Here is a 15,204-nt window from a genome sequence, read left to right as displayed (position 1 = left end):
AAAGTTTAGACCAGAAACAAAATCAATTTTTTATACTACAAGAGGGACGAAAAACATATTTAACTCTAAAAACATATAACCTTTTAATCATCTCCCTTCAAATAATATAACATATTACTTCAAATTTACTAAGAACTAATAATCCATAACACGTTTGCTTACGCAGTGTTTGTTTCCGGGTGCCAGCAATGAGGAGGGAGGGGCGAGCGGGTATGATTTACGTTTGGATCGGTTTATTTGAAGGCGCAGGCGAAGATGGGTGAGCGGAGGGGGCAGTTTTTCTCATCCTCACAAAAGTGAGGAGATTTGAGACGATTACAGCTGGCAAATACTATTGACATAGGATTTTACTTTTCTATCCTTGCACATGTGAATGAATTAGTATGGTGCAGTTCTGAGCCAGAGTTTTCTTTTCACTAGACTCTCCGCAGTGCTACTTGTGCAGAAGAATCTTGACCAAAACAAAACAGTAGACCCGTGAATCTGAATGTGTTTGCTATAAATGAGATGAGATGAGGTTTGATTGTTGTGCTGTGCCCAGAACAAGAAGAAGAAAACGAAAGAGAATTGGTTTGAGGAAGGTAAAACTCACTTTTGGTGCACTGGTTTCTCTCCATCCTTTTCCAAAATCGATTTTCGTATCACTGTAAAAGCTGTAGAATCGATTTTCTTATCTCTTACATGCTAGAGAATCGATTTTCCAATGTTTGTGTATGGTATAGAATCGATTTTACATATTGTTTGATGGTGGAAAATCGATTTTAAATTTTTTCAAAAGATGCAGAATCGATTCTCTATATAGAAGTGATTTGGGAGAATCGATTTTGTGGTTTTTGAAGGTAGAAGGAGAATCCATTCTCCCTTGTGTGAGATTGAGAAAAATGTTGGATTCTTTTATGTATTTTTTTTATTTTTCCACATTCTCTTCATCACATTGCTTCTTCTTCTTCTTCTTTCCAGTGCATCTTCTTTCCAGTTCATCTCTTCTTTGCAGTGCTTCTTCTTGTGCTCTTCACCTTCAAGTAAGTTTTTTTATTTATTTTTTTATAAATATATTTACAGTTTAGTTTATGATGTGCTGTTACTTTTTTAATTTTTAAAAATATATTCACATTTATTTTGTATATATTTACTGTTATTATTTTTAATAAATATATTTATATTCTGTTATGTGTTTATTGTTTAATTTATTTTCTTGTTTACAGTTTTTTTTTTCAGATTTTTATGAATGTAGTTATTTTTTATTATTATGTGGTTATGTTTTTGATTTTTATGAATGTATTTATTTTTCTTTATTATTATGTGTTTGTTGATTTTACAGTTTTTATTATTATGTTTACTAGTTTTTTATTTTATGATTTTACTGTTTTTATATTTTATATTATTACGTTTTTAATATTTTAATTTTTTTTATTATTACGTCTTTTTATGTTATGTGTTTTTTTTAGGTTTTTATTATTTTTAATTTTAATAATTGTTGTTTACAGTTTTTTTAGGTATTTACTGTTTTGTTTATTTTTTATGTATTTATCATTTTTAATTTTTATAAATGTATTTAAAATTTTGTATGTGTTTATTGTTTTTAAATTTTAAAAATTTATTTATATTTTCTTCTTCTTATTTTTTTACTGTTTTTATTTTTTATATTATTAGGTGTTTAATTTTTTATTTTTTTTATTATTACGTCTTTTTATGTTATGTGTTTTTTTAGGTTTTTATTATTTTTAATTTTAATAATTGTTGTTTACAGTTTTTTTAGGTATTTACTGTTTTGTTTATTTTTTATGTATTTATCATTTTTAATTTTTATAAATGTATTTAAAATTTTGTATGTGTTTATTGTTTTTAAATTTTAAAAATTTATTTATATTTTCTTCTTCTTATTTTTTTACTGTTTTTATATTTTTTATTATTTTGTGTTTACTGTTTAGTTTTTTTATTTGTATTGTTTTTAATTTTATAAATATATATATATATATATTTATTATGTCTTTATTGTTTTTATTTTTTTTATTAACAAGATACTGTTTAATTTTTGTATATGTTTACTGTTTTTAATCTTAATAATTGAATTTGCATTTTTTTAGATTTTTACTCTGTTGTTTATTTTTTTACGTATGTACTGTTTTCAACTTTTATAAATATATTTAGACTTTTATTTGATTTTTTATTATGTGTTTACTGTTTTTAATATTTATAAATGTATTTACATTTTTTTATTATGTGTTTACAATTTTATTTATTTTTATAAATGTATTTATATTCTTTTATATTATGTGTTTACTGCTTTTATATTTTTTATTATTTGTTTAATGTTTTTATATTTTTTATTATTATGTCTTTACTGTTTAATTTTTTATTTTATGCATTTACTGTTTTTAATTTTTACAATTTTATTTATATTTTTTTTGTTATTATGTGTTGGTTGTGTTTACTGTTTTTATATTTTTTTATTATTATATGTTTACTTTTTATATTTTTTATTATTATGTGTTTATTTCTTTTTATTATTGGTAGTGTTATTACTTGTGTATAGATTTAATTATAAGAATCCAAGTACATCTTATCCCTATTAGTATTTTTCACCTAACCCTAATTATAATCTTAATCCTAACCCTAATGCTATTATAGTAACTCTAACTTAAAGTGGTTAGAGTTATTCGTAACATAAACTATTTCACATGTATCCATAAACTATTTTATGGTTGTGAATGGCAAGGTCAAGATTACATGGATAACGAGAACAATTGGAAACCACTTTGGGACGACGAAGACATGCAAGAATTTGAGGATACAATTGCAATTTATAATGATCTTACTCGTGCGAACATGAATCTAATTTCAAAAATACAAGAACAATTGAAAAGAAATACTGAACTTACATCAGTGATGATCCTTTGCATCATTGCTTTTGGTTTGAATTTGTTGCGTATGTTAAGTGGTACAACGAACTCTATTACTGAGTTTGAACCAAGAAAAGAGCGTCGTAGACAAGAATTGATGGAGTATTTGGTGCACACCGAACGTTCTCGTGACATTATTCGCATGGGACCAGAAGCTTTCATTCAATTATGTGAACGGATTAGGGCAACCGAAGTTGTTAAGGATGCATATCGTTCAACAGTTGAAGAACAAGTTGCTAAATTTCTTCATATTATTGGACATAACGTCAAGAATCGAAGTGTTTCATTTTTTTTCCATCGGTCTGGAGAAACAGTTTCTCGTCACTTTCACAACGTATTAAATGCAATTTTGATGTTGGAAGGACAATTCATAAAGCAAGCAGATGGTATTGATGTCCAACCCCAAATCTTACACAACAATCGATTTTTCCCTTACTTTAAGGTTTGTTTATTACAAATTTCCTTTACAATTCTCATAATGTCTTTTGTATTTGTATTTGTTTAGACCTGAAATTTTGGTTACCATTAGGATTGTTTAGGGGCCATTGATGGCACTCATGTACGTGTGAAGGTCCCACGTGCTGATGCACCTCGTTTTCGAGGAAGAAAAGATTGGCCAACTCAAAACGTATTCGCAGCTTGTGATTTGGATATGAAATTCACGTATGTTCTAGCTGGGTGGGAAGGAACAGCCTCAGATTCGAGGATATTGAAGGAGGCTTTCATAGGAGAGGATCCTTTGGTTATTCCAGAAGGCAAGTTTAAGGTGTTTGAGAATTCATAACAATAGATACAAAGGTGATAATATACATAACTAATGGATGTTTCCTTGGAATGTTTGTAGGAAAATACTATCTTGGCGATGCAGGTTTTATGTTAAAACCAAAAATATTAACACCTTATCGTGGGGTTAGATACCACTTGAAAGAGTATTCTCGAAGAGGACCACAGGATTCAAGAGAATTGTTTAATCATCGTCATTCGTCGCTTAGAAATGTAATTGAAAGGACATTTGGTGTCATGAAAAAACGTTTCCCAATTATAGCTAGTGGGATCGAGCCACATTACGATTTGCATACCATGACAAATATTATTTTAGCTTGTTGTATTTTGCATAACTTTCTTCGCGGAGTGGACAATGATGACTCTTTAATAGAAGAAGTGGATCGTGAATTGTTGCAACAAGATATACAAGTTTCAGCTTCTCAAGTCCGTGACGATGATCATAGACTAGGTTCACACATTAGAGACACTATAGCAAATGAAATGTGGCAAGATTATGTAAACAATTGATACTTTACTAAATGTTGTTTTATATTATGCTTACTCTATTTGGTCCTAACTTTCATAATGGTTGTTTAGATGGATCGTAGTAAAAATGTTCAGCTAAGTTCATCCATTGGGTTCACACAAACAACAAAGTGGACCACGGATATGGATTTTATCCTGCTTAATGCCATGGTGGACGAGGCACGACGAGGGTCGAGAATCGATGGCAGTTGGACGACTCAGGGATATAATAACATTGTACTTGCATTACACGAGGCTGGACTCCCTGCCATTACGAAAAATAATGTAAAGAACCGACAAAAATGTTTGAAGGACAGGTGGCGGGAGGTCCACGACCTATTTAGTGGTCTTAGTGGTTTTGGTTGGAACCAAGCCACAAAATGTTTTGAGGCCGAGGACGAAGTCTGGGAAAACTTGATTCAGGTAAAGTAATTAAAGATGACAATATCCAATAATTAAATATGACAATATCCCTTAATTTGTTATTATAATAACACCCAACTTTTTGTAGGCGAAACCATCTGCTGATAAGTGGCGTGCCAAATCCATTCGACACTACAATCTTATGGAGGAGTTGTGGTCAAACGACAGGGCCACTGGAAGTGGTCAAAGGACAATCCGATTGGCATCTAGACAGGTGCACACGGAAAATTTAAGTGTGGACCTAGGCGATCATAACATGGACTACATACCTGAGCCGCCAGAGTTTAATGTTGCAGACCATGAACTTCCATGCTCACCTGTAGCGCATGTTCAATCAACAGACAGTCCAAGTAATACTCCATCTGCGCCCTCTCAACCATCCGGTGGGACATCGTCATCTAGGGGATCAAAGAGAAAAGGCCCCATGGTGGATGTAATTGAGAATCAGTTCAATATGTTGAATACGAACCTGCAAAATTGTGTCGCTTCCATGAACCGTGGTAACGATGCTGTTGATGAGGTATTAGCCATTGCTCGTGTACAAGCCACTTCATCACAAGAAATCGCTGCGGAAATCAAACGACGGAATGACTATTATGGTGAACACGTACAAAATGATCGTCGTAAGAGTTCATATCAATACTCGCCTTCAGATATTTGGTCCATGCTAATTGATCTAAATATTCAAGATGAAGCAGTCATGGACCAATGCTATGACTTTCTCTGTGAAAATCCAGCTATTGCAATGCGAGTATTTGGTATGCCGAAAGAGCGAAGAATGGCAAAATTGTTTAACATCATGACTCGGCGTCAATAAATTATGTTTAATTATGTTTTTATGTTCTTCAATTTGTAATTTAATCAATCTACTTTTAATTTAAGACAAACATTGTACTTCTTATATTATTATTGTTGAACTGTTTTTCATTTGAAATTTATGTGCGAGGATATTTTCTAATATACTATTATTTTGTCATTGTTTCGTAACATTTTCATCATAGGTTTGAATTTCTTTATCGATGGCATCTTCATCTACGAAGAGACAAAAAATGCCAAGGGTAAGGGTAAAAGCAGAAGAAATGATGATGAAGTTCCTATGATCCCATTACAAAGGAGGGAGGGTGTTTTAGATTATTCCCGGTATTTCCAAACGAAACGTCAGATGGTTGCATTTGAGGAAAATTTTCATGGAAGACCAGTCATACCTCCAAAAGTCTTAGATTTCCCATTTTTTGCCACATCTGGTTTTCAGTTTCAAGAATATTTGAACTTCCAAGGATTGCAAAACTTTCTTAGTATAAGACTACCATATTATGAGGATATGGTTAGGGTTTTTTATTCAAATCTCCATCTAACGACACAGGGTTATCTTGCTACTCAGATTGGCACCCACAAGATTATAATTAGACATAGGGATTGGATGAACGTGGCGAATCTGAAATATGATGGTCTCTTGTTAACCCCTGGTACCATCCCTGAGGACATACATTTTGATCGTCAACAAGCCCTATTAACCATGACAAGAGAAGAGGTGCACGGCCAAAATATAAGAAACATAGGTAGTTTAACTATGAATGATAGACTACTTCATTACACATGGGTGCACATGTTGTGTCCTCGGGGGAGCAACTTCTCGCAGTTGGTTCATGAAGATGTTTTCATGTTATGGTGCCTAAAAAGTAATGTGATGATTAATTGGCCTCATTATATCATGCAACATATGATAAAATGTCGTGACAATGATATGCCTCTTTCATATGGTTGTTTAATCACACACCTCATGTTGCTATATGGCATTAACTTGATGGGAGAGTCATCAATCACGTTAGGGTGGAATAACTTCTTCGGGGAAAAAACCATGAAGAAAATGAATATCTTTGAGGTCAATGGTGTGTGGCAACTTGGAAGGCCTGACGATGAACATGAACAAGAACACGAAGACATTCCACTGCCTCATGTTGCAGGCGGTCATCCTCAACCCGAGATCCCCCATGATTCGGCAATGTTAACACAAATTTGGGGGGGAATTCAAAATATCCACACACGTTTGGACCGAATTGAAGATACACTTCACGAGCTTAAACTCAATAAAGAACATTAATTGTATTTTTATTGTGTTATTATTATTTTTTATGTTGAACTTATTTTGATTGTCAGTTAAATTTAATGTGTTATTGGACATTATTATGTTTGTAATTTTTTAAATTTTCATGACACATCATTTAGGATTCTAATTTAATGACTTCATTTATTTATTTTAATCACCGACTATTTCATGTTAATCTAATGTTTATTAATGATAAGCGAAAGTTGTTATTTTTTTTTATTGGATACAAAATGAGAGAAAAAAATATACATAAAAAATAAAATATAATTTTTTTCTTGTTGGTAGTTAATATTTCATAATATTTATGAAAATATGTGAATTTTATCATGCTACTATGTTTAAATTGTACATTATTTTTAAAATATATAATTATTCAAAATATTAACAGTATTATTTATTTTAGTACTATTATAATTATTAATATAATTATATACATACAATATACAAATTTAAATATTACATAAATTTATTTAATAATTTCAAATATTTTTAATTATACTATTAATAACATCATATAATTATAAATAATAAAAATAATAAAATAAAATGATAATATCAACAAAATATATATAATTATATAAAATAACAAATGTATATAACAATAAAAATTACTTTCATAAATTTTAATATATTTAATAAATTTATTTGAATTTAACACAAAATTATCATTTATTAAAAAAATAAGAATAATTATAAATATTATATATTGAAAAAAACAATTAACTCAAACTTACAAAAAAAAAATCATAATTCATTATATTTTAATAATGATAAGGATAAATTTGTAAATTTGCATTTTACATCTTTAAAATAATTTCTAAATTATCTCTTAACTATCACATCACTCACAAACTTCAATAAACCATCCTCACAAATCCACTCTATTATCCCTTAATCCAAACAACCTCACACATCCTCTTTAATCCTCTCTAATCCTCTCTAATCCACTCCCTCCCCTCCCCACAAATCCCCACCTCAATCCAAACAAACCCTTAATGTATAACTAGAGAAGCTTTTATCATTTAAGATATCATAAAATGTCACGAATATGAGAACTGAGACTGTTCAAAAGATATACATAACAAGTCCTACGTCTTGGATCCATATATAAAAGTTAAAAAAAAAACTTATTTATCTTTTTATATTATAGTTATTGTGATTAGAAATTCAAGTAAAAAAATATTAAATATTCTCTTGTACAAAAGAACATAATTTTTTTCTAAAATCAGCCCTCTAGTTCCCTTCCACTTCCTTTGGAACTAAAAACAAAATCCTTCACATATTTTTTTTTCATCCACCTTGATAATCTTAGTGGGAGAATGAACATTTCTGCATTCCATTTATGAGTACAACACAAATCCAACATGAAATTGCATTTTCATTTATTCACATTTATTTATTTTTATTGTGCTGTGGATTTTAGTACCCCCCACACACTTAAATATCATGGCCTTCTAAATAGACTCAACAGTATTCTACTTTCAGAGAGAAAGAACCAAAGTATCAATGAGGATGAGAGAACATGATGGGGTGATCACAACAGCGTTAACGTTGTTGCTGTTTCTTTCTTTTCCTGCGTTCAGTTACGGACTTCTTCCTCCTCGTACGCTGCTCAGTAAGCTGTCTAAGGGAACTTTTCTCACCACTCGGGAGCTCTGGTTTCACCAAACCCTAGATCACTTCTCTCCCCATGTCTCTCTTTCTCTCTCTCTCTCGCTCTCAATACATATATTTCTCTGCAATTTCTTAACTTCCATGCTAACCCTTTACATTATTGTGGAGTTAAACTTATCAAGCCAACTTTTATTCCAAGTTAAGGAGAAAAAATAGTTTATAGTTATTCTAATTTCTTTCTGGTTGGAGATCCACGTCGACTAGAGATTAGGACTTTCATTGTATATAAGTGGGTGCAAACTTCATTTCATGAGTCGGTTTTATGGGATTGAGTTAGGCTTAAAGTTCACTATGTAATATGGTATCAGAGCGAGTGTTTGCTGGGCTTATCAGGTCACCCCTCAACGTGAGGGAGTGTAAGTGAGTGCAAATTTCACTCCATGAACCGGTTTTATGGGGTTGAGTTAGACTTAAAGTTTATTTTTTAATATTTTTTTTTGACAAATTCTTTGAATATGGCACACCCTATTGAGTAGGATTGTTTTGTGTTTTTTTGGCACATATGTTAATCAAGTTGTGATGAGGTTTGCACTGCAGGATCACCGTGAATTTGCGCAACGATACTATGAGTTTGTAGAATATTTTGAGATTTCTGATAGACCAATTTTCTTGGTAATCGGTGGTGAAAGTGAATTGATGGGGATTGAGAATGACTATGTTGGTGTAAGTTGCAAGTGTTGGTACACATTTTTATTGCTTGCATTCATCACTATATCTCTCTCTCCTAGTATACCCTACTCTCTAGCTACTTCATTTTTCATGTTTTTTAAGATTAATATTTTTTTAAAATTTCAATATAATAGTTATATAATTTTGTATTGTACTTATTCTTCTCTATATTTTGGTTGTTTCCTTTTTATATGTCTTTTAATGTTATTTTAAAAAATAAAAATATTTTTTTAATTTTAATGAAATAATTATAGTGTTTTGTTTTATTCATTTGTTTATCTATCTAGTATAATAAATATACGTTGTAAATTATTTAAAAATTACTCCAACATTAAAACAAATGTAAAGAAACGAAAAACATATTAGATATTTTCGTGCATTTATTTCTTATGGGGAGGTAGATACAAAAAATTCACAGGAATTTAGTAAGAGATAAGTAACAGGTGGTGGAAGAAAAAAAGAGAGAGAAGTGACTAGTTTATTAATGGTGTGGGATTTCAAAAATTTATTTGCAGCACAATAACCAAGAAAAAATGCAGAACTGGGTCCTTATTCGATTATAGGAGATTTGAGGTATTTTTTTAAACCTCTATTTATAATAAATGAATAAAATAATTAATAAAGAAAATAATAATAATAACATTTACTCTAATTGGTTAAATTGTTTGTAAAAATTATGAAATTGAGAGTTAATAAATAAACACTATGGGGGTAGTGGCAAAGTGCCTTACTAGTAAATTTGTGAACAGTGGTGTAGCTTTTGGCAAGAAAAGATAATATTATAAACAAATCTTCATCCCTTATTTTATTCTATCTATAGGTGCTGGCAAAGAAGTTTGGAGCAGCTATAGTTTCTGTTGAACATCGCTACTATGGAAAGAGTTCCCCATTTGATTCTTTGGAGACACAAAATTTGAAATATCTTTCATCCAAGCAGGCACTTTTTGATTTGGCTGTTTTTCGTCAGTATTATCAGGCAAGTTTGAAGCTGTTTAGATGACTACAGGAACATAGGCAATGCAAGTTATTGGCATTGTCACTTATTACTTTCTCCAAACAATAAATTCAAACATGCATGCAGTAGTTTGAAGTTCTATAGTTTCCACCATGCTTGTTTGATTAATGCATATCTGGTAATTCATCAAGCAATTCTTTGTGTTACTATTTCTTCAGTACTTTTGTAGCTGTCAGTTTAATATACTTCCATCTTTTGTTTGTTTTTTCACTTCAGTTCTAGTTTTTTTATGGTATAAGTCATTTTTAAATAATCCATTGTTGTATATGGTGTTTATTAGATTGCTACTCGTTTTATTTGACTTCTTGCTGTCATTTTCATGTAGAATTCCTTAAATGCAAAGCTTAATGGAACAAAAATTGAAAACTCCTGGTTCGTTTTTGGTGGCTCGTATGCTGGAGCACTCAGTGCATGGTTCCGTCTCAAGTTTCCCCATTTAACATGTGGAAGTCTGGCAAGTTCTGCAGTTGTTCTTTCTGTTTATAACTACACAGAATATGATCAGCAGGTTAAGATAATGATTTTTATTTCATGTATTTTTTTATATGCTATAAATAATTTGAAGTTCCCTTTTATTTTAGTTCAGTCAAATTTTAAGTTGAGTTAGTTATATTGTATCTTTAACATGCAGGTTGGTACCTCAGCTGGTGCTGAATGTAAAGCAGTATTACAAGAAACTACTCAACTCATTGAGCACAAACTTGCAAGCAATGGAGAGGAACTGAAGGCATCTTTTAATGCAGATGATGTATGATCTGTTCCTGTGTTACTTTTTTTGCCGAAGAACATGAATCATGATGCCCAGTAGACTATCTAGTGTGATTTTGATGTTGCATTTTGACCTTTTCCCTGTTTTGAAGCTTGAAAGAGATGGAGACTTTATGTATTTAGTGGCTGATGCTACTGCTTTAGCAGTAAGATCTATGACTTTAGCTGTTACTCTTGGTCATTTCCATCTCTTTTATTCAACTCATTATGCTGTCTTCTCTTTTCTGGATTTTTGAATGTCACAGATTCAAAATGGAACTCCTGATAAATTATGCAATCCTATGGTTAAAACAAAGAAGGCAGGAGAAGACTTGGTGGTATTTTTCATTTAAGATCCTTTTTCAGTATATTATGGAACTGTCAATTAAACTTGGTGAGGAAGGGGGTTGCTAATATAACTTATAAACTACCTCACTACATCAATTGGTCACCATTTGCAAAGGATCTGTTATATCCCTCACATTGCTTAAAAGTGTCAAACTTCGACCTATGCAGTGCTAGGATAGAAACATAGCATAAAAAACCAAAAGCTCTTAAATCTGAGATTGGGAAACTCTTCATAAACTAACTCATAAGGGCTTTTATCCTAATAACTCCAGAAGGCACATATTGGTGATAGAAAGACCTATTTTCTTTATTTTGTTCTTTGGCCATCAAGAAATCCAAATTTCTCTCTTTTATTTAATTTTCTAGTATGGGGTCATAACAGGTAGACCCCATTAGGTCAGTGATTTGCATTGGATTATCCTTCCACATTCAATTATCAATATGAATTCCACTTCCTCTGTCTCCCTCTGGGGCTAGTTGTGTATTTTAGTCCAATACATCTGACGGAAACTATATAATTCAATATGCAGGATGCTTATGCCAAGTATGTCAAAGAGTTCTTCTTTGGAACCTTTGGTTTTAATGTACAGATTTATGACCAGGAGTACTTAAAAAAAACTTCTATCAATGAAGACAGTTCTACTAGATTATGGTGGTTTCAAGTTTGTACTGAAGTTGCAAACTTTCAGGTGGCTCCATCAAATGATAGTATTCGCTCCTCAAAACTTGACACAAAGCAAGTTCTTTATCCTCACTGTTCACTTTCTATACTCTTTGCTCTTATTTAACATATCATTATTGCACTACTCTTTAACATTGTGGTTGTTGGCTCTTTCCTCTTACATTACAGATACCACTTGGACCTTTGCAGAAATGTCTTTGGAGAGGGTGTCTTCCCTGATGTGGATGAAACTAATTTATACTACGGAGGCACAAATATTGCTGGTCTAGAAACTTACTTATGCTTGAACTTGTATTCTCTTTTTTCCCTTCATTCAAATAATACAATCAAAAATTCATAAAGAATATGCTTATATGACCCTCATGGTTCCATTTTTCCTTTTATTTTTTTATCATATATCTCCAGACTGTCATGATTATTTTCCTGAAACACAAACTACAAACTCATTCTGAAAAAAAAAATCTCTTTTATGTTTACATATTTCAATCTGAACCATGTGCATACCATTATAAGTTAGTTCATTAAACATGTATTCTTCACCCTAAAACTTCATTATGGCATCACATTTACATTCTTTTATGCTTTTACTATACAAAGCATCCTGAATTTGACATGATCTCATCCTTCTTTGTGGATGCTTCATATTTTCCATTCTTTTATGCTTTTACTCTTAATATACTATTACACAAAGCATCTTGAATCTGACATGATCTCATCTTTCTGTGCTGTGCGTACATAAACAGGTTCGAAGATAATATTTTCAAATGGCTCACAGGATCCTTGGCGTCATGCATCCAAACAAACTCCATCTACTGATCGTGAGTTACCATATGCTTTTTAATGAATTTAGCAATAACACTCTTTATTCTGGCTATCTTGGTGTGTATTTTTTTCAAGAATCCCAGGTGGGGTTATTTTCTTGAATGTTAGAAGCATGATCTTAGGTTATATATAATGTTCTGTGTTCATTTTGCAATGGCCATAGAGTTTTTAAGTCGTTCACTGAATGCTACCTAATTGTTATTTCAGTGCCTTCCTACACTATCACATGTTTTAATTGTGCTCATTGCACTGATTTACGAGGATGTCCTCTGTTTCCTTTGACCCTTGAAGGTATTTCTACTCCAATTATTGTCATACCTTTGTCAATTGCTTAGTGATAACGATTCTTTATACTTTTCAGGTAATGAGAACTACTGCTCCTCCCCTCATGCAGTTCGCAAAGTCAGGCTACAGATTTCAAAACATATGGAATTGTGGCTATCTGAGTGCGATGCAGGGAAGAGTTATATGTGATTACTATATGTTCACAATGCACTCACCCAAGATGTGTTTATGTATGTACTGCTAAATATACTACTCCATACCAAATTCATATTCATCCATAGCTATTATATATTTAGAAATAAATATGAAAACATGTCACCCTGTTTGTTTATATAATAATAGTATTAACTAATAATAAAAAAGAATTTCAGAGTTATACTTAAATAAAAAGGATTTATTTTTTTTAGAAATTCAAGTGTGGAGTCTAGAATCTTATATTGGGTGGAGATGAGGGAGAAGGACATATTCAAGGAGAAAGACTCACATTATTAATGTATTTGGTTTTGAATTGAAAGTTGTGTCAAAATCTCTTATGGATGACTCGTAAAATAACTCGAAACTCATCTCATGTATTAACTACCATAAAAAGACGATTAAAAAAAAAATTGATGAAGTGAACGTTGTTCATTTGAATTTCCCTCCTTTTTTTAATTATATTGATTAAGAGTGTAAATTAATTTTGTTTGTCACTAATCTTTTGCTAAAAATGGAATGTGTCTAAGTTTATTTTATCATATTATTTTCATAAAATTTAAACTTAAGATTTTATTTGAATTATTTAGGGTTTAGGAATTCCAAATCACATGCATAACATGCAATTAGGTCTGTTTGTTAAGAGAAAGGAAGAGACAAAATAAGGAATAAAGTAAGAGAATATTGGAGGTTTGGTAGAGCATATTGTAAGAAAAGAGTTAAAAAACATGTAAACATGTTATACTTTGGTTCTTTTTATTATCTACTTGCTAAAATCAAGTTGAAATAGATTGTTTAGTCACAATTAAGACATGTTAAAGATCTTTATCCACAAATAATATATAAAATTCTCAATTATATGAATAATTTTAATTTTAAAATCTTATAAATTTCATATCGATTATAAATAAAATTAATATAAAATATATAAATACGATATATTTTTTTCTTACAAATTAATTTTGCAAGAATAAATTATATTTAAATTATATCAGAATTTATCCAAACAAAATTTAATAAACAGTCATCCCTTATCAAATTTACATCCCGCATACCTTATATCTTTCATAAGAGTTTATGTAACAATATTTTTAAACACACTTAAATTCACTTTATCAATATATATAGTTTTTAATAAAAGATTGAAAAGTGGGGTCAAATATTGCATATTTTTCTTTGTGTTGAAATTTTCTTACGCTATTTAATTGAATTAAAATTTTATATGTGTGTTTTAATTTTAAATTTAGTATATTTTTTAATACATTATTTTGGTATATTTTACCAATGCATTTTTATATAAATTTTAAATATTTATACTACATATGAACTTTGATGAAATAATTTAAACCAAAAGAAGAAAATATTAACCCAGAAGTGAAAAAAAGATAAAAAAAAAATGTATGGATAAATAGACTTCTTAATTTTTGTTATAAAAGTGTATCAATTATAACATGGATAATTGAGTTCTACTCATACATTTTGTAAGTCAAACTATTTTAATTGAGTTGAAATCGTTTAGATTGATGGTATCTTATCAGTGTAAATTAGCTTATTTTAGTTTTCTGAATTTGAAAGTATTTTTTTTTAATTTCAAAATTCAAAAGTAGTTGTTTACTTTCCAAAATTTAAAAGTAAATTTTTTAATCTCTTCAAATTTAAATGTGAATTTTTATTTTCTAAAATTAATTTTAGCCCAACAAATGTGTTTGTTAATTTTTTTCTAAAATAGCTAATTGTGGTTGTTTTAATGTGGATAAATTGATATTTCTAGAGATACCAAATTTAAATATCCAATAATTGATTATCGAATTGATAAATATAAAAAATAATATAAAAATATTTTTCTATCACTTTAATTAATAAAATATTTTTAATTTGTTCTGTTACGTCCAATATAGTATCACATCGTTTTGGTGTCAAAGTCAAAAGTAATTTGTAAATACCTTCCTCCCTTAACCCACGGATACGTTTTTTAAAGACAAAATCGTGACGAAGTTCACAAACTCCAAAGCAGACAATACTTAGAATGTGGTGATTGATCATATTC

At 30.3% G+C, this 15,204-nt stretch overlaps 1 protein-coding gene across 2 annotated transcripts; it reads left to right on the top strand.

Moving 5' to 3' along the window:
- The first annotated feature begins 8,169 nt into the window (after nucleotides 1–8,169).
- LOC137808442 (probable serine protease EDA2) lies at nucleotides 8,170–13,304 on the top strand. Of its 2 annotated transcripts, none has more exons than XR_011080707.1 (12): nucleotides 8,170–8,415; nucleotides 8,935–9,060; nucleotides 9,887–10,042; nucleotides 10,407–10,589; nucleotides 10,713–10,829; nucleotides 10,942–10,995; nucleotides 11,095–11,166; nucleotides 11,707–11,912; nucleotides 12,027–12,149; nucleotides 12,602–12,676; nucleotides 12,888–12,971; nucleotides 13,042–13,099. XR_011080707.1 is itself a non-coding variant. In XM_068609558.1 (12 exons), exons 1-12 carry the CDS (start codon nucleotides 8,230–8,232, stop codon nucleotides 13,152–13,154), a joined length of 1,467 nt encoding a protein of 488 aa, XP_068465659.1. In that variant the 5' UTR covers nucleotides 8,172–8,229; the 3' UTR covers nucleotides 13,155–13,304. The 2 variants fall into 2 exon arrangements, 1 of the variants encoding a protein (XP_068465659.1); XM_068609558.1 differs by having other exon boundaries at nucleotides 8,172–8,415; nucleotides 12,027–12,121; nucleotides 13,042–13,304.
- Nucleotides 13,305–15,204: the final 1,900 nt, after the last annotated feature.

The sequence above is a fragment of the Phaseolus vulgaris genome, chromosome 3 (genome assembly GCF_000499845.2).
Source record: "Phaseolus vulgaris cultivar G19833 chromosome 3, P. vulgaris v2.0, whole genome shotgun sequence".
NCBI classification, from domain to species: domain Eukaryota; kingdom Viridiplantae; phylum Streptophyta; class Magnoliopsida; order Fabales; family Fabaceae; genus Phaseolus; species Phaseolus vulgaris.
The sequence above is the reverse complement of the archived record's forward strand: the minus strand, read 5'-3'. Positions and strand labels throughout refer to the sequence as shown.